The 20,051-nt window shown below is 44.5% G+C and overlaps 1 protein-coding gene across 3 annotated transcripts in view; it reads right to left on the bottom strand.

The window, feature by feature from the left end:
• Positions 1-1,223: 1,223 nt before the first annotated feature.
• The window catches only part of GRHL1 (grainyhead like transcription factor 1), a 39,279-nt gene continuing 20,451 nt past the window's right edge, over positions 1,224-20,051 (bottom strand). For 2 of the 3 annotated variants that reach the window (XM_050316397.1, XM_050316399.1), the window contains 8 exons: positions 18,246-18,404; positions 12,423-12,510; positions 10,059-10,198; positions 9,173-9,210; positions 8,982-9,070; positions 7,159-7,244; positions 5,484-5,548; positions 1,224-4,336 (listed from right to left, as the gene is read on the bottom strand). In XM_050316397.1, coding sequence (XP_050172354.1) covers positions 4,222-4,336; positions 5,484-5,548; positions 7,159-7,244; positions 8,982-9,070; positions 9,173-9,210; positions 10,059-10,198; positions 12,423-12,510; positions 18,246-18,404 — 780 coding nt within the window. In that variant the 3' untranslated portion in view covers positions 1,224-4,221. The remainder of the gene's footprint in view (positions 4,337-5,483; positions 5,549-7,158; positions 7,245-8,981; positions 9,071-9,172; positions 9,211-10,058; positions 10,199-12,422; positions 12,511-18,245; positions 18,405-20,051) is intronic. The other variant, XM_050316398.1, reaches the window with a different exon arrangement.

The following is a 20,051-nucleotide window of genomic DNA, read 5'->3' as shown; positions in this document are numbered from 1 at the left end:
GAGGAAAATGATGGTGTCACACACCAAGGGGAGAGGAGGTTTCACAGCCGGCCCTGCAGCCCATCCAGCCTCATGCTGAGGTTTGCTGTGATAAGGCCACCATGCCACACACCAACTTTATGAGGGCAACACCCTGCTCAGTCTGTCAGTGACACCGACTCAGGTGGAGATGACACAGGGCATCCCCCAGCACTTGTGCGCCACCCAAGGCACGCCATGACTCGCCAGGTGACACGCTGCAGCATACTCCTACATCTGAGACACAGAACTACAGCACAGCCTGCATAGGAACTAGAAATAAATAAGGAAATAAATAAAAGGTTTACCTGCCTCTTCCTACCCCAGAAATCTTCTGCCACCCACGCTGCTCCCCACCCAGCCCTGGGCATGTTGATGCAAACCCAGAGCTGGGAAGGTGCCGGCACAGAATCTGCCCCAGGACAGCACCGCTGCAGGGGCTGGGGAGCCAGCTGCAGCAAAAGCTTGTTGAGACATTTTCTGACAGTGAAAAGAAGAGGTGAACCCCCCAAGACACTACGGCATTAGGGTTATCTTGGAGATATTAGCACGAATTTTGTTTTCAGCTTGGGAAAGTCAGTACCTGCAGCTTCACCAGTGGTTCCCGCGCCTCCCAGGAAGTTACATTACATTACAGCCATTACAACCAGCTCCTCCTGGAGGGACATCCACTTCTCCCTGTAGAGATTGTGGGCTGGAAGTTTCAAGAAGCACCGTGGACTGGCAGCTAGGGACAGCTGCCAGCACCACTGTCAGCCCGCACCTCATCTTCCACATCTCCAGAGACAGCAGAGCCCATCCACTGCTGCACAGGGCCCAGAAGGTGGCAATGGCCCTCCAGCAGCGGCCACCAAGCATCACTGACCCACCTGCCCACAGGAGCTTACCAATGGATGTTTTGCTCTCCTGCCAAAGGGTCCTATGCAAACAAAACGCTGCACAGCTTCCCCACAAATGCAAAATGAATTGAAATGAATGAGTTGAAATAAAGCAGGGAGTGAGAACAGGACTGACCATTTCTTACGCAGGAACAGCATCAAGGCTGACACTGGGATTATTTTTTTTTTTTTGCAAAAAAACAAGGAAATGATCACTGGTGTTTTACAAATTCCCTGTCAAAGGAAAAAAAAAAGAATAAGAGCAGATGTGTTTGTTATATAAAAGAGTCATAATTAGAAATGAACATAAAAAATTTAATAGCTTGGTTTAAAATACATTTTCAATTAAAAAACAGCAAGCAAAACAAAAAAAATCAGTTTCATAAAACATACATGACATTGCTGCTACTGTTATAAGACCCGTGTCCCAGAGTATCTTATAGTGGAAAACAATCGTCAGATTTAGTTCACATACTTCATTAAGTAGTAAAAAGAAATAACATTCATGTCAATCTTACCTCTATGGAGACTCTAAAATCTATTTCCCTGACCCTAGACCGAGTTTCTGTAATAAAACTTCCATTTTCAATAAAAATGTGTAAATATATATATGTATTCTATATATCAGGTTTTTAAAAAAATTCCCTTGCCATAGTAACATTATTCCCGTGACTGATGAAGGGAAGCCCAAGCGGCGGGTTGGCGAGTCCCGTGGCTGCTCTGCAGGCGGTGGATTCCTGTATGGGGTGGCAGGTATTGGCCAAGTCTCTGCATGTTGTGCTGCACATCAGCTTCTCTCCTTCGGCTTTGAGCCCATGGGTTCTGTCCACATGCCCACGGTCATAGATGCCTCCATGTGGAGTTTGCTCAACTCCAGCCACAGAGCAAAGAGGGGAGCACGTGGTGCCCAGAGTATCGTCGGCCCTCTGGTGGGCCCATCAACAGAGGAGGAGAAGGAAGGAGGGGGGAATGGAGTGGTCCATGAACCAGCTCAGGATTGATCCAAATACAAATCCCAAAATACTGTATTTCATGTAAATCATTGAAAGATAAGGTGGCGAGGGACTTGAAGTGGTCACCTAGTCTCAGCACCAAGGGACAATCAATTACACCTGTGACAGCCCAGAGATACCTTTGCCCAGCCTGGCTCTGAAGACCTCCAATGCCAAACCACCTGAGCAACCTGCTCTTCTCACTAGAGGAAACTGCCTCGACACCTGACCTGAATTTCTGCAAATTACACCCACTACTTGTGCTTGCAACGGATGGGGAGAACACTTCCACAGCTTGGGAGGCTGCTCCCATCAACCTTCCCTTCTGAATGTGACTCTTAACCAGCCAAATCATCCAGCCCTTCCACTTCAGAAGCCACGAGCTCTGCCTGAAGGACCGGATGGTTTGGCCTCTCTGAGACATCCAGTAGGACCAGGCTCTGCTGGCAGGCCACCGCTCTCCAGCAGAGGCCTCAGCGATGCCAAGTAGGGCAAAAGGTGGATCTCTGATTTCCTGCAGGCCATGCTCCTGCTGATCAACTCAATGTGGCATTTACCTCCCTCTTCCAAACAGCACCATGACAGAGCTAAACAATTTAGGTTATGATTAGTTAACTATCAAGTGGAATCATTAATTATTAAACAGAATCATATCCTACTTTTCTGGACTATTTCTCCAGGCTTTACAGGTTGACCTTCATGTCCTAAGTGAGGCACGTGAAGCTTTGTGCCATCTAAAAACATTATAAACCCTTTTCATTATCCAGATCCCTAATAAAATCTCTTGACACTGGACATGGCACTCACATTCATCTGCTTACCATGTAATGCACAGTTTTGCCTTAGAGCCAAGTACTGCTGTTTAAATGCTCCTCCCTCACTACTAACCAGAGGGTGCCTTTCCTTCATAAGCACATGCACACAAAGAGTAAATAGTGCAGAGCAGTATCTTTTAGAGGTGTTTGGCACTCCCAGCTGGTTCTAGGCTCAAGGTGCCTGCTGCTGTGTGGTCTCTCCAGCTCAGCAGCGGGTCCATGTGATGCACAGACACCAGGAATGTGTAACCTGCTTGCAGGCCCTACTCCTTGCTAATGCTTGGCCTGCTGAGCCATGATGCCACCTTCCTCTCTCAAAAACCTTGCCTATGCATTTCCAGTTGTTGACATCCTAGGACTTTGCAAGCTGGCACCAGCCCATGGGTTCATCCAGCCTGAGCTGCTGGCGTGGGCAGCATCCAGCTGAGCCGTTAAGTACACTGCTACCAAAAATAAAAAAATCCACCTTCCTGACCCCTAGAAGTGAGACTTCAAGGGAACTGCATCTGCTCAGCTCCTCCTGGGACCCAACTCTCAAACTTGGCCCAAATTACCTCCCAGGGCAGCAGTACCCAGCTGTTTCAAAGTGGCAGTTCTTAAGAGAAGCTAGGCCTGCCATCACCTGGCTGTGCAGGAAGGTCTAGGAGAGAGCCAGTACTGTTTTCCTCCCACACAGGAAGATCCATGTTGAACAAGCAGGTCCCTTGTGCCTCCTATGAATGTACAAACGTGTGCTCACCTTTGGTGCATGTTAAGGGTTTGTCCATTTTTAAATATCTATGTTAAATATGTTTTCTCTGTATATGGCATCCTTTTAGATGGGCTTCGTTGCATATATTCACGGTATATACAGAACACCATATTTTATATATATTATATATCACTTGTATGTACACATTTACAAACCTTCAAAAATATATTGCACTTATATACAATATAGCTTCATCTGATGAGAGTTCACACAGTTACTAAGGCGAGTTCTTCATAAGCAAGGCAGTTTTATGTTCCCCCCCCAGTGACACAAATGATTTCAACAGTCTGCCCTGGTCACAAGTAAACATTATAAAGACTTTTGTCCAACCTGCATGCAACTCCTACTAATATCAATTAGTAGTTGTGCAGCTCTACCTAGCAGAAAACAGTCCAGTAAAATGGTATTAGCTGATAATGGGCTCAAACATGGTTACTGAATAGATAAATAAGATATCACCAGTCTAAAAGGCCACCTTCCAGGAGTTTTACCCTCCTGTATTTACTAGTGTTTTATACACTAGTATAAATATATACATGCTCTCCATTTAATTGCAGATCTTTGCTCGCTCATTTCAAGTGCAAATAAGGTCATGAGCAAGAACAGAAACACAAATGTATTAAGCAAAACCACTGCTCTGCTCCCCAGAACAAGTCAACACATGGCTTTCTTCTGGAGAAGGTCATTAGTGTTTTGCCCAACGTGCTGAATTATGGGAAAGTGTTCACTTGAGACTTTTGTTTAAAATCCACAGAGAATCTGTGATTTTAGATCTCAGTCAGAGTGAGCTTATAAGATCCTCCAACTTCTTCAATCTGCAACTGGAAGGTATCTTCATTAGAGTAGTGTTTCACAATGTTATCATCCATGTTGACCAGAATTCTGGAAAAATAAAACAGATTAGATATATTACAGTTCTAAATGCCAAAGACAGCAAAGGCACCCTCAAACCTCAGAAAGCCTGGACTATCCAGGGGTAACACCAGATCCCTGCTCACCTCTCTCTGACTCATTGCTTCCTATAGCAGATCTGGCTGTCCTTACCTAAACCTGCCATCAAAACTTGCAACCACACTTTTAGGGTCTGGATGGAAGGGTTAAACCAGGCTCCTGCACCAGGAAGGGAGAGAGATCTTGGCAGAAATCCTTCTGGAGCTGCAGACACTTGGGGCTCTTAATGGGTTTGCTTGACAGTTTATAAACTATCAGCACAAAACCCTACAGAGTTTGCAGGGAAGAAACCACCAATACTTGACCACTTCTTCCATTTGCCAGAAAGGCTGATACCTGTGTGTTTGTGGGCACACATGCATACAAAGCTGTGCTTAGCAGTGATTTAGGTGCCATAAATTCTAAACTTGCAGCTATTCCAGTGGGGTAATTCTGCTATAAAAGTACAATCCTTGAAAGATATAATTTTCTGGCCAGAAGGGCTTTGGTGAAGGGGCTGAAACATCAAAGTGACTTTAGAAAAAAACCCAAAAAGTTACTGAGAAATTAAAAAGAAAAGCAAAAGTGAATTCCATTATTTATACCACAAAATGAAAACATGGTGGAATGTGGCCTCTGTGAGAAAAAGACACAATAAAGTTCTCTTCAATTGAGCCCACAAAAAAGAAAACCAGGTGTAGTTATTGTAGCCAAATGCAGATATAGTGAGCACAATCAACACTGGAACAATTTAACATGCATTGAAGGAGGTTCTTCATCACTGTGAGTCTTTAAACAAACTGAACTCTTCTTCCTCTGACATGATCAACTTCGGTTCAACTAACAATTAGCTCACAGAGGTTCTATGACTTGTATTTACCCAGGAAGTTACACATTTCTCTAGCACCCTTCCTATAGTCTTCCAGTCTTCAGCTCTAGGAATGATGTTGGAATGTGTGTATGTTGTGCACACACACACATAACTGCACGTGGCTTTCACATATGTGCAGTGTATGAGGAATTATAAAGCAGACCTGCCTACAGTTTTGAAAAAAGGTGTTCATATTCTTAAGCAGTTTTTGCATAGGTACATACTCACCCTTTCTTACACTTTTTGAAGATTTTTCCTATTTTATCAAAAGGAACGTCATACTTGTCAGATATCTAGAATGAAAGACAGCAATCACTGGTAAGGCAAGAAGACTGCTGGCACCATTCTCCCCTTCCTATTTTACAGAAAGGAACAACAACAAAAAAAAAGCCTGCAAATGAAGACAACTGCTCTGCTCTATAAAGGTAACACTAAATCCTGACTTATAGCATAAGCCTACAGATGAGAAACCCTCCTCTGCTGTTTGCCAACTTCTGTGAAAAAAATTTAATTATGTTTGAAACCTGGCCACTGACTTCTCATACAGCAACCTCCTGCCCCTACACCCAAAAGCCAATGCATTAAAAACCCTCTCCACACCCTGACTCTCATTCTCTCTTGACTGTCTGTTCTCTTACACTTAAACACATTTTTAAGTTCAGTGCCAGAGGGATCAAGTGAAAACTAGTCATGACAGCAGGTGGTGCAGGAAGAAAATAGCAGCAGAGTGAAGCTCTCTGCTGCTAAGGGCACAAGGTGATCAGAAACATTCCCCTTACCCAGCAAGGTGATGTCAGCGTGAAACCACAGCCAATTGACCATGGCACCTCACTGCACCCCATAAAGTCAGGAGGTCAGTAACCTAAGCCTGGTTTACTTTGGCAAATTGCTCTATCACACCAACAGCAAGTACCAAACCAATATGCTGTTTCAGCATGCAGAAAAAGCACACGGAGTTTCCCTCAAGCCACAGCTGTGAGCTCTTGGTTCCTTGCTTTAAGAAATCCAAGTGTAAAAAAGGTGCAGCTTCATTTCAGGACCATGGAGCAAGGGAGGATTTCACAACCTTCAATCCCTCTCTCCATTAGCCCCCCAAATCTAGCTGTCTGTGCTGGCAAAGCCTCAAAGCCAGGAAGAGATAAAAGATTCTGGTTACAGAACCGTCTCTGGGTCTCAAAGCTCATGGTAAGACCTGTCTGTACAGCCCCAAGCTCCTGTGCTCTGAGCATCAGCACGGCATTAGTCACAGAAAGAGACAGACAGAAACGTCAGTTTTGAGCTCCTGCCAAACATTACACCATTCCTTGGACTTAAGCTCTGTACTTCCCTTGCACTGCAGCAGCAGGGGTAGTGGAAGGCTGTTTTGGAAGTCAAGTACCAGAGAGTAATTTCACACATGCACAGATATGTAACAGTCTTCAAGCATACACAGAAGCTGGGACTTGGAGCTCTGAATTACTGCTTATGAAACAAGAGGAGAGGCTCCCAAACAAGGCTTTGAAAGACTGAAACAAACCCAAACCACTGAATACATTCTGAGAATCACTCCATCTTCTGACTAAAATACCCTCTCTGATAAGAGGAACATCCAGTTTGACACACCTGGATTTTCAGGAAGGCTTCTTACACCCAGGCCCCACAGATGTGGGAGAAGGTGCTCAAAAGAGAAGCTTCCTGAAGTCCCTTAATAATGAAATAAAGCATTATTTAAATTAATTTCCATGTTATTGAAAGGAAATCAGCCTTATGCTCCTTATCCAGAAGGGCAGAAATATGTGGACACAAGCTGTGATTGAGAGTGTGACTCCTGTGACTGTCCAGTGTGTCAGGAGTGGGTAGCCAGGGCTACACTCGTTCTTTCTCAAGTAGGAGGCAAAGACTGTAAAACAACCTCGTCACTTACCGCTTCCATTAGGCCTTTCAGAGATGGTGTCTTTAACATTAGTGCATCAAAGACTTCCTCTGACTCTTTTCGGACATACAACAACACTGAAAAGCAATTTGGACAGAGGAATTAACTGTGTAATCGGTCCTCAAAAAGATCTGTATCCCATAGTGGCTAAGCACACAGTGACACATCCTGAGGATTTTATGAAGAGATGGACATATGTTCAATATCCATTGCAGACTGCATCACAGACATGCACGGCTAAGTTAGCTCAAAACACACTTTTTTTTGCACATAAAGCTATTGCTTGGTCAAGCATCTTTATTGTCAAAATACTTGAATATTTTCTCTATTTGGTGTTTTCTCTGTTCTTTGAAACAAGGTCATACTTGAAATACAGAAAGGAGAAAACACAAACCTTTGAGACTCTTGGGTTCCTCTGTATCTCACAGGTTATCTGCCACGAGACTTTGCACAATCAAATGATCTGACAGGTGCTACTACACCAGGTGAAGCCCATCCTGGACACCTTCTAATTTTTAAATAATTTATTTGTACAGTCCTCTGCTCCTCCTAGCTGTCTCATCTCTCTTCTATCCCTTGCTGTGTTTCAGTAATGCTCATACCACCACAGCTGACGGACAATACAGGCTTGGTCTCCTGCTAGGAGGGGAATGAAGGAGCAAGAAGCCCAATTAGGTGAGAATCCCTAGCGTTCTCAAGCTAGCACAGAGTCACTGTATGTAACATTAGCCTCATTAAAAACTGAGTTAAGGTTGAGGAATAAGCCAGAAGAGCAAGAAAGCTCAGACTTTAACAGCTTTGCTGTCTTTAATCCACCTTCTAATGACTAGGTATTTCAGCCTGGATTCTTTGCAGGGGTTTATCAGCCACAGCTTTGACACACCCGCAACAGGGAACAACTACTGGCATTTCTAATTGAACAAGGTCAACTCAGGACAGCACAGCACCTGTATGCATTTCCTCGGCTAAAGGCAGGTTTAAAAAAGAAGGACTGTAGATCTAAAAAAGGAAGACAGCACACATGCTCTCAGTTACAGCACAGGTCAGATGACACCCAGTCAAAGGAGAAAGAATCCGATGGGTCTTGTTTTATGGCATACAGAAACATGAAAAAACAAGAAGTCTAATTGCCTTTTATGAAATCCTTACTAGTTTATCCAGACTACAGAAGTGCAGCCCCATTATGGTCAGACTTGCTAGACTAAACCTTTGCTGCAACACAAGTTTAATCTTTCAAGCTCTGTTGTGGTCCTTCCACACATGACCATAATCAGGCAAGTAGACCATCTCCACCACCCCAAAGGGACCTCTTATCTCCTTCCACAACACCACAGCAACATCCAGTCCCACATGAAATTGCAAAGCTTGAAACACAGTTAAAATCAGCAGAATATTCTCTTAGCCCATTTTCTGGCACCACGAAAGATGCAACAATCTTATACCTAAAACCAATTCTTGAGTATTTCTTGAAGTCCCGGAGCAGATTTCCAGATTTTGTAGTGGATTACATGATAAATTCTCTTTCCCAGTCCACTAGAGAGACTGGTAAGCTGCTCACCTCCTTTTGACTTTCCTTCCTTACAGGTTCAGAGCCAATTAGTGTCTGAGTCAGCAGAAAACCCCAAACATTCTGGCACTAAAAGGTTTGCAGAGCTGAACTACATCCTGATACACAAACTGTCACTACTCAAAGCCAGAGATATCAAGCTGAAGTATATACCAAAATAAATTAAAACACTCTTTAACCTCAGCTGCATCTCTCTATCATAATGGACAAATACTCCAACTATTCAGTCACTGAAAGAAGAAAATACCTCTTTTTGGCTCTTCTATTCTGGCCATCTTATTCGGAGTAGCAATGAAGTCCTCTTCACCAATATAAGCTCCTCTCTTCAGGTTGGAGCTGTCATTGACAGGGCAGAAAGTCAGCAGTTGTACAATTACAGGGACTTACCTCTCTGTCTGAGAGCAAGACATCAGTAGGTTGAAGAAGGGCAGCTCTTACCTTTCACCCTCCAGTTCTTCTGAAGCAACAGGAAGGACCTTTCAAAACAAAGGAGAGATTTTGTGAAAATTTTATCCAGAACTAGAATTCATTTCTTCTTATAATCTTTCAAACCTGTATCAAATTACACTTTCAATCAATCTTCCAAAAGCCAGTAAGCATCTTCTTTACCTTTTTTCATAAAAAGGATTAAAGGATCTCAAATGAGAGAGACAGGAATAAAAAACAGCTAATCCTCCTTCTACTTGGACTGGTGCAGAGTCCTCTGACAGACCTCAGCACTAGGGCCTTTGTAGGAAAACATGCAGAAGTTTATCCTCCATCCCTGCTAGGAGGCTAGACAATGCTCTTAGAAAAGTAAAGTTTAGATTATATTAGAGCACACCAGAACTCCCAGATCAGGAAAGTCCAAGATTTTGAAACCTGGTTGCACACTAATTTTTTCCCTTCCAGTTTCCTGTAAGCTGGAACTTTCCAGGAACACTGAGGCAGGGTGCTCTGGCAGCAGATCACAGAGCTGACACACGTGCCAGTTCCACAGGACGGATTCTCACCCTGCAGCAGGCGGGTGGAGGAGCCTGTGCTGTACAACAGTGCACCAGGATCCCAACAGGCATTACCAGGGAAAACCAGCCTGCAGTTCACTCAGTGGAGTTGCTATGTAAGAATCCTTCCAGATTTATGGAAACTGGACTTCATAGGAAACTAATTTGATAGGAAAACATCCCCAGTTAACTCCTGCCAATGCAGCTTGGAGCAACAACCCTTGCTCACATGAGACTCTGCCTGTATTTGATCGCAGCATTGATGCAGACAGTCTGACATTTCATGTGCACACACAGCATCCCAGAGCCTCTTCATCCCCACACCCATGAGCTTTACTTACATGAGCTCCACGCTGGAGGTTAGCAAAGTGAACGTCAGGAATGAAAAGGACAGGCTGAGTGTCCAGATCCATGAAGGGCTTGAAGATGGTGATGTCTGTACGTTTGTGTGAGGGAAGCATGGGCACTTTGACATCAGAAACTGCAGAGACAAAGATCAGAAGAAAGGATAGTGAAGGCCCTGATGGGGCTGTGGCTTTCCACCATCATTTAAAAGGCACATATGCTATTGAACAAGGGTACTCTGTAGTCAGGGTCAAAGCAAAAAGCTTCTGTAGTGAGAGTTTGAACTTGGATTGCCTACCTCTCAACTGAGGGCCTGGGCCCTAAAGAAACAGCTTGTTTCACAGAGTAGTACAAGTTTTCTCTCTCTCTCCAATTGAGCTGCTTGATTTTGTTCAGATATTAAGCAGGATGGAGAATAACCTGGTCACTCACCCCAACAGAAGAACCCAGGTTTTCCATGTACCAAGCAAACCATGCAAACAGAGGGCAAAAACTAGTCCATGCCCCACCTTTTCCCTGTCCATTCCCTCAAAAGCTTGCTGGTGTTCCCATACCAGGAAGGCAGAAAGAAGACAAGGAGACAACTTGCAACTCAGGTGGTCCCAGTTGGGAACCTCCCAGAGAGACAGCATCACAAGAGCACTACCTACTACAGAGGTAGTACAAATTGTGGGGTTTGCAAGTTGCTACATTTATTGTTATGTTTTGATTCCACACTTTCAAGTTTCACATTGTGGTTCATCTCATTGTTCATCCTGGTCTCCTCAAGCTGCCAGATCCTAGTCCACCTCCTCCAAGGACCAGCACTGGCTCCCAAGGAGCACTTTGGCTCTCACAATGCACCAGCTGACGTGACACAAGCCACCAAGAGGGCAGACTTCAACCACAAAGACCCAATTCAGAGAAAGTGAGATAGGAGGTGCCTTAAACTGCACTTCAGACACGTTTATGTCAAACTACCACAGCTAACGACTTCATTTTACCAAGTGGAAACATATCAATTTAGCGTCAAACCAACTGCAAACAAAAAAAGTGTTTTGCAAAAAAACCCACTTCATTTCTCATGTCCTCAGCAGAAGATATACCTTTTTCTCCTTGCAAAACTGAGTTTCTTAAAGATTGAGCAATCCCTTCAAAAATAACTTTGACCAAAAGCCACCAACTATTTCTGCTATTGATGAGGCCATGCACACATGTCATTTGTGATCCTGCAGGTGGGTATAACAGCTTATGGCTTAATGGAATCAAAAACTTCCCACACTAGAACTAAAGAGCAAAGGATTGTACTTTCCAGGAAAATAAGGGTCACGTCAGGCTAAGCCCAAGCCTAGAAAATTAATAATGGAAAGTAGCTTTTGTAAAATCATAAGATCCTGGAAATGTGCATTGAAACTGTCCTCCCTTTCCAGCCATTACGCAAAGGGCTGTGTGCAGTAATCTTGTGAAAGCCTCTGGGGCTACTTCATTTGTGAAATGCTAACAGTGTGCTAAACCTACCTCTCACCATGTACTTCGGGGAAAAAACAAAAACCCAGCCCTTTCCACAACTGCCCTTGAGCAAATGGGTTCCCTTATAGCATTATCTTCTTCTGAAGCTGCTCCAGCAGCCTGTACCTGCTGCGTCAGGAAAATCCTGCCCGACAAGCTGTGAGGCGCCTGCTTGTTGAACCAGTCGGGCTGTTAATAGCACACGGTGCAGAGCAAGTGAGAGCACGCACCTGCCCCGTGCAAACAAAGAACAGGGACACACATTTTCCTCTAAGCAGCTCTGTTAGTGAATAACTAGTCATTCAAGCACAGGATCTGTCATCTGCAGCAGCTAAAGGATGATGCTCAGCAGAAAGAAACTCCTCAGCCTTTACATACGACAGTGCTGAGGTCTCCACATCCTTCACACTGCAGAAAGTAACTTTGAAGTTACTTACCAAGGACCACTTTGCTCCAGAAGGGTGAGCATAGGGCTGATAGGCTGGAGGCTCAGCCCTAAGGCTGCCGCTGCCTTGGTGAGGAGTTGTAAAATGTTTTTAATGTAAATTAAAGCCTAAGGTTAGGGTCAAGCTGGAAACACTTGGAACAGATGCAGTTCTCGCTGCCACCTGGATCAGCAGGGGCTCCAGCAGTGCCCAAGAATCCCACCCTCACCTTGTCACTTCAACTGCTACAACCTATACCTGATTGAATACACAGCAGGACCCTGTCTAGGACAGAAAGAACTATGCAGAACAAAGCCCAGTGTATTGCAGAACGCGACAACTCCATCCACAACAAAAAATTGAACTTTAGAGTTCTACTGCACAAGATATTTGTAGCCAAAAATCAAAACTAGTATTTAAAACACAGATGGAATAATTTCTACTTACAGGCATTCAACTGAGAGCTGGGGTCAGTGCACTTGCCTTTTCTTTTGCTTTGCTTTCGCTCTTCATCCCTGATCTTCCTCTCTGCTCCCTGTCAGACAAGAGATTAAGGGAAAGGAGGGAGAGAGAAAGGGAGAGAAAAAGAGAGACTTTTTATTTTTTTTTATTTTTTTCAGCTGAGACAGGAGTTCAGAGACAGGAACACCAGTTATCCCAGAGCTGTGTTTGTGGAGGTCAGCTCCACAGAACCCAGCTCTAGGTTTGTCAGTGAGTGCCAATTGAGATCTGCTTACTTTTGAGTCCTATCATCTAATGAAATCCAACAACCATGCCCAAGATGCAAACACTTGCTTTTCTTTTAAGTCAGATGGGGATATGATGACAAAAGATACCCACATCTATAACAATTGTATAAAGTGTGAGATAAAAATACTAGCTTAAATGTTTAAGACAATAAAAAATTGCACATTCCTTCAGTTCACTTGATAGATCCTGATCTATAGAAGTCACACCATGCTTGGATCACCAAGTGCAAGATGCATTCCTGCATATTTCACACCGAGCCTTGCAGCAGTTATAGCAGCCTCCACTCATCTCAAGCAGCAGACATGCATCCTTTTAAAGCAGGTATTATTTCTTCTCTTTTCATCAGGGCCAGGCCATGGTGGAATCCACAGATGCCTGATTTCATGCCTACACTGTTCCTGGCCTTCCAAACCAAGTAGCTGTGGGGACAATGCCGTATTTTCTGCAAGGTGCAGACAACTATGATAGAGGGAGAAGGAAGGAAGAAGGTTTGTACTGGAATAGTGTTAACTTGTCCCTCTGCCCAGACCTCAGATGTGACTGTGGGTTAAGTCAGGGATGTCACGTTGCCAGTTCCATGAGGTGATAAACCCACAGTAGATCCCCAACACTCAATCCTGGTATTACCACCAGATTACTGCCCAAACCGGTATACATGAGTTCTACCTGTCTCCCAACACCCTCCTGCAAAGCAGGGTAAAAGGTAACAGTTTTATGGCCATAGGAAGCCATGATTTCTCATTCTCACCTCTGCAAAGCTGACAAAACACACCCCCATTCTCACATGGTGCTAGGGGAAGAAGAGATTAGCTATGACAAACACGGTGTCAAAAACCACGTGGCCATGGGATCAGAATTGGTGCCTAATGGTGCATAACGTGGGAGAAGGGGAACAGCCCTCCTTACTTCCCGCTAAATCAGTGCTCTATAGGTATCAGGCTGCCTATGCCTGCTAGGTAGCAGTGGGAACATCTGCGCTAGCAATAAGAAGGAAAGTTAACCAAGATATTTGATGCACATTAACATGTATCATCTTTTCTCCCACCTAATGACAGTGACACAAGCAGCTTCAGGCAGTTACTGTGAAAACGAGAAAAAAATTACACACGAAGACACAGGCATTGCCAGCTTTGCTTGACCCTATAAAGATGATACAGGTACTAGAGTGAAGACATCCCACCTAAACCTCAGTAGAGCTGGACCCACACCCCTCTGTGACTTCCCTTACCAGAACAGTCACAACATCTCAGCTTGAGAGCAGAAAGATCAGATTGGCTCCGGATCTGATTTTTACCTTTCATGTGGACATAATAAAGTTCTGCTGCTCAAACACTATGCTAGAGAACAGCACCTGCTTCCTTGTGGAGAACATGCTGATCCAACAAGAGCACACATTTTGAGAAAACCTCTGCCCTCTCATTCCCTGCTTGAAAGTCAATTTGATCCAAGCTACTGGGGCCCAGGTAAACACATCTCAAAGCCCACATAAAAAAAGCAAGTTATGTCTTGATAGCAGGCTTTTCTGCCTTGCCAGCAGAGCTCAGGGAGAGATGGTTTTAAACTGAATGAGGGTAGATTTATATTGAACAAGAGGAGGAAATTTTTTTATGATGAGGGTGATAAGACACTGGAACAGATTACCCATGAGAAGATATGGATGCCACATTCATAGAAGTGTTCAAGGCTAGGTTAGACAGGGCTTTGAGCAAGCTGGTTTAGTGGAAGGCATTCCTTGCCAATGGCAGAGGTCTGGGCTAGATGACCTTAAGAGTCTTGTCCAGTCCAAACCATTCTGTGATCATGCAACTAAAGGAACAGTCTCCGTGTTGCTGCCCACCCTGCCCCCAGCCACCTTGCACCCAACTCCCTCCTTCCAGCAGCATCTCACTTACTTCTTCCTACCATCCCACAAAAGCCTTCCCACAGCACTGCCCATCGGTACCAGAGTAACAGCAGATCCCAGAGAGCAACACTAACTATAATCTGTGAAACCCTGTATTTAATCTTCCTCATGTGGATGCGTACCTGAGGTACCCTTTACAGCAGAGAAGGTTGTTTTCCTCTAGGACAGGTCAGCCCCACCCCTGCACAGCCCAAATATTCAGCCCAAAAAAGCCTGAATGAAGCTTGTACCATAACATGCAATAGGATGACATCATTACACCCATACTGCTTTACTCAGGTCTAGAAACCACACAGGATTAGATAAAAACCAAACATCCTGGGCATCTGTGGATACCCTTTCCACAGAGAGAGCACAAAGGAGAAAGACAGAAACACATGAAGAAACTTGTCTCAGAGGCAGCAGATAAAAAGTAGAAACATGTATCAGGAGCTTTCCCTTCCACCCAAGCATGGGAACCGTCCTCTTCCCTGCTTCTCTGTGTGAAGGCCCCCCCATAACATCAACTAAACTGTCTGACCTTCCGTAGGATATCTATCGATTTGTACAAAGAAAAAAGGGACAGCAGAGGATTGCCATGCCACTATCTGGGTTCAAAGTCAGTTCAGGCATGCAGTGCAAGCACAGCCCTAACAGACAAAGGAACTGAGGACACGTACACAGAGCTGTCCCTGTTAGGAGGCCACAGCATCAAAATTTGCTGCTTTTTTTCCACCTCCACACTATGGGCTTGGACCTACACAGAATAAACATGGATAACAGAACTTCTACAGGTAAGAGTGGCCACACAAGGACAAACACATTCAGGACTGCAACAGGTGTGGGTGCTATAGTAACAATGGTCCTGTAAACATTCAAAACCAGCTGACTGATTAGCCAAGATTCAATGCAGGGTAGAAAATACATGCCCTTTCTGAAACACCAATGCTCTTATAGGAGCCTGGAGCAAGCAGCCAGCATCAGGGTCAATGAGTACATTGGGTCTGTGTGGCAAGGTTTTGGTGTGGCAGTTTGGGGGTGGCTGCTCTGAGAAGATGTTTATTCTAAGAAGCAACTTGCCCCATGCCCAACAGTTGACTCCAAGACAGACCTGCCACTGGCCAAGGCCCAGCAGTAACAGTGGTAGAGCCTCTGAGCTAATGAATTTAAGAAAGGGAGAAAACCCTCTGTGCAGCAGCTGTCAGAAGAGTCAAGGGAGAATATGTGAGAGAAACAGTTCTGCAGACAAAGGTCAGTGAAGGAAGGGGAGAAGGTGCTCCAGGCTCTGGAGCTGAGGTTCCCCTGCAGCCTGTGGTACAATCCATGGTGAGCAGGCTGTCCCCCTGCAGCCCATGGATGACCCCCATACCAGAGCAAGTGGATGCCCGAAGGAAGCTGTGACTCCGTGGGAAGACCCTGCTGGAGCAGGCAGGGTCCTGGCAGGACCTGTGGCCCCTTGGAGAGAGCAGCCCACACTGGAGCAGGTTTGCTGGTAGGACTTGTGACCCCATGGGGGACCTACACTGGAGCAGTTTGTGAAGAACTGCAGTCTTTGGGATGAACTCGTGTTGGAGAAGTTTGTGGAGGATTGTGTCCTGTGGGAGGGACCCACAACAGAGCAGCAGGGGAATAGTGTGAGTTCTCCTGCTGAGGAGGAAGGAGCAGCAGACATGTAATAAACTGACTGCAACCTCCATTCCCTGTTCCCATGTGCTGCTGTGGGGAGGAGGGAGATAATTAGGGAGTGAAGCTGAGCCCAGAAAGAAGTGGGGGAAGAGGGAAGGTGCTTTAAGATTAGATTCAGTCTTATTTTTTATTATCCTGTTCAGATTTTGACTGGCATTTCTCCTTCCTTCTCTCCTCTTTTAATTCAGGTACAATTTGCAGTGTCTAGAGGAATAAAGCACAGGAGACTAAGTCAAAATCCCAAAAGAAAATAGAACTTGCACTGGCATTCCTGTACTACTAGATTTGCTGAAATTTCTGACAGACTCCAATGGTCTCCATCAAGGTATGTACTAAGTACACATCTGCCTTTTTATTAACTGATCTGTCTTCTTAGTAGTAGCACAAGCCTGTCAGTAATTTTAGCATGGTGTCAGTAACTGACTGAAAAACTCAGGAGTAAAAGATCCCCCCCCTGCCCTGCAGCAAGTTCATATTCACTGTATTGTAAGAGAACACAGGTTGATAACACACAAGACTACAAGATTACTTTAATGAAAGAACTTTAGATGACACGCTTGCCTCAGTCTCATCTTAAAGAAGAACATTTAAAAAAAGGAGGAGGAAAAAAAAAGACCTGAAGAAAGCCCATAAGATTAAAGCTTCTTAGGCTTACTGGCAAGTCTTTAAGATGGCTCTGGAAAGCCTTTGCTATCTCCCTGTAGATTCTTTGCTGAAAGCATCACAATGGGAGCAGCTACAGGCAGCTCTCCCAGCCATGCAGGAAAGCAGAGAGGCCTATTTAAAGGCAGATAGATGGACAACAGAACATGGCAGGGTGAGTCATGGGATGCTACAGCAGGGGGACAGTGCAGAGGGCTCTGCGTATTTTGGGCAGTAAGTGGAGGCAGAACAGTGGTGTGTGAGATGAATCTTTGGGTCTGTGTCCTGGGGGATCACCAGGGCAAAGCCAGCACAGGACTAGAGAGTGAGGGTTACAAGCCACCTCAGACCTACAGCTGCACAGAGATATTTGAGATATCACTTGTAAAAGTCTGTCCTATGAAGACGGAGTCTGCATGCAAAGAATGAGAAGCTCTAATCAAGTAGGATATCAGCAAAATAGGGACTCCACACAATTCACAGCAATCAAAGGAAGGACTGAGGAAGTCCAGGAAGCATTTATCTCTGACTAGGACAATCTTGGTCACTCTGGAAATAGCAACATTGCACATTACTTGCCCTGGTGCTTCAAAAGACTCAGCAGAAACAGGTTACAAAGCCTGGGAAACAGCCTTTCTTTGCAGTTAAGCTTTTACAGCTGATTCCAGCTCAGCTCCTACTGTTTTTTTCACAACTTCTGATGAGCAGTGGCTTTGGGACAGGCATCAATTCCCTGTGGGCTAAATTCCTAAGGCAGAGCAGTCAAACCACAGCACCCATCCAGCTTTTAAAGGGGCTTTGCTACACTAACGTATCACACACTGATACATTTTCTGCTCACAAGATCTGCAAGTTACTGGTTTGGTTTTGTTGTTTCGTGTTTTTTTTAATAACAAATGCAATAAGAACACATAAAGAAATTTCAAAGGACCAAGACAACACAGCCTGAGCAAAAAGACAAGCCTTCTCTTCCTTGCTCCAGTCACTGGCAATGATTTGTCCTGCTGAAGGTACTCTGCAGGACTTCCCAGTGTCAGTCTGCCACTGACTGACCTTTCTCCAAAGTCAATGCTCAGGAACACTTCTCAGCACTCCAGCATTTTGAGAGCAGCAAATTTATCTGAGGTCATCACAACATCTACGAGCCAAGGAGAAGGGGTTGAAATTTTTTCCTTGGAAAGACTAGACACAGACAGGACTTTTCAGTGAGCCAAAATAGCAAGTGACAGAATTAGGGGGAGAAAAAAAAAGCAGCTAAGCTGTGAAACAGCCTTTCCCAAACAGTCCCTGGCACAGTGACCCAACCTTACCTTGTCGCAGAAGACTTTAATTTGGCAGTAGGCTCTGTGGACAGGTTTGTTACTCCTGTTATTGTAGCTGTAGGTGTCAATCTGAAGATTCAGGGGTAGGCCTTTAACTCCCTTCTGAGAGGAGAAGTCTGTGCTGAGGCAGTTCACAGAAATGAAAACCTGCAGAAGAAGAAAGCAGAACCCATCAGGAGTGACACATGGACTCCTGGCTGAGTCCCTGAGCAAGGGACTACTCGGTGACTGCTGAGACCTAAATGCTGGTCCTTGCCACTACAAGCAGGACCTTCTTTATTCTGAGACATCAGGTAAAAATCCCCAAGTCCCACAACATTCTTTAGTCTTTATATAAACCATTAGAGGGGACAAAGCCACTTTGTCCAGAATAGATTTCAACAAACTCTCCAAACTTTAGGAAGACTCCACCCATCTTTCCCAGATTTTTCCACCTAAGAAATCTCAAATATCATCAAATTTTTAGCAGAAGGAATCCTCACTGCTCAGTGTTTAACACCCTGTTAAGGACACAACCATGCTTTGAAAAATTTATGCTACTTTGGGCAAGTTAAAACAACTCTTTTCCTGAGTTTTACATCAGCTGCTGTTACCACAGTTTATGCTTGAAACTACTTGGTTGGAGGGGTTTTATGTTGGTTTTTTGTAAATGTTATTAAAAGTTTTTTAAAAATATTAGGCATCACGTTATCTTTCAACACAAGAATAATGCCATTATTTCAGTAAAAGTTTCTGGGCTTCATACTAAGAAGTTGAATACTACTTTGAATATTCCTCAGTAAGACCTGCAATATCCTGTTAACATTCAGATTGAAAGGAAAAGAGAAATATTTGTATTATTCTTATAAAAAACTGAATTACAGGGGAAATTACTGTGATTTTAAACATATCCAATTTAATTTTCATAATGGTCTAAAAAAACAAGAAAAAACTAAGAAGCCAAAACACACATGCAGGCAGAGAACAAGTCCAATGCTGCTTAATAGAAGGAATAAGTATCCTTATGTGGGTATGAACAGATAGATCAGAGCAGTTTCTATCCAGAACATGGACTTGCAGCGTGCCAGGCTTTTCTACAGGCACAATGCCCGTTACCAGCACGTCTCAGAAGAAGCTACAAGGATTAATTACCAGGAATTTACGAGCCACCAAGACCTGCAATGACTCCTCTCTTCCCTACCCCAAGAATAGAGGCTGGGAGCTCACTGCTTCACAAAAATAATCAAAAGCCCTGGGAGCCAGAAGCACTTTCCCAGGTATCTTGCAGCAGCACCATCCCATGACCCGATGGCTCAGGGATCGTGGTGCTTCCGGGAAGCGCCGTCCGAGGCTCCGCAGTGAGCTGGTGCCACCTCCCGGAGCTGCAAAGGCTCACGCCAGGCTCGGAAGAGCTTATGGGCTTGGGTTTTGCTGAGCGCCGCTTATCGCGGTCCTCTTCGCACAGGTTCTGCAACACCCTTTACAAGTTTTAACAAAAGAGGGGAAATGGAAATGTTGTAACTATCACCAGATGAGGGTTATAAAGTAATTGTTTTTTCCCCCGCCATGGTTGTTTTTTCCATCTTTTTGCCGTATAAAAAGACAGGGCAGGGAGGAAGAATAGTGCAATCAAGTGTCTTCTCTCTCTTCTCCCAAACCTGTGCTGTTCCACGACAACTTTTTGTGAAAGTGTTAAATACATCTCAAATCACAGCCAGGAAAATTATTTTAAAATAAGCTCTTCTCAGTCTTCCCCAGACCAACTCAAAGGATGGCTTTGCCAGCTTTTATCCACCCGCCTTCCCTTTTTGCTAC

Source organism: Myiozetetes cayanensis, unplaced genomic scaffold, assembly GCF_022539395.1.
Source record: "Myiozetetes cayanensis isolate MyiCay16 unplaced genomic scaffold, myiCay2020 scf2-11, whole genome shotgun sequence".
Classification (NCBI taxonomy): Eukaryota; Metazoa; Chordata; class Aves; order Passeriformes; family Tyrannidae; genus Myiozetetes; species Myiozetetes cayanensis.
The sequence above is the reverse complement of the archived record's forward strand: the minus strand, read 5'-3'. Positions and strand labels throughout refer to the sequence as shown.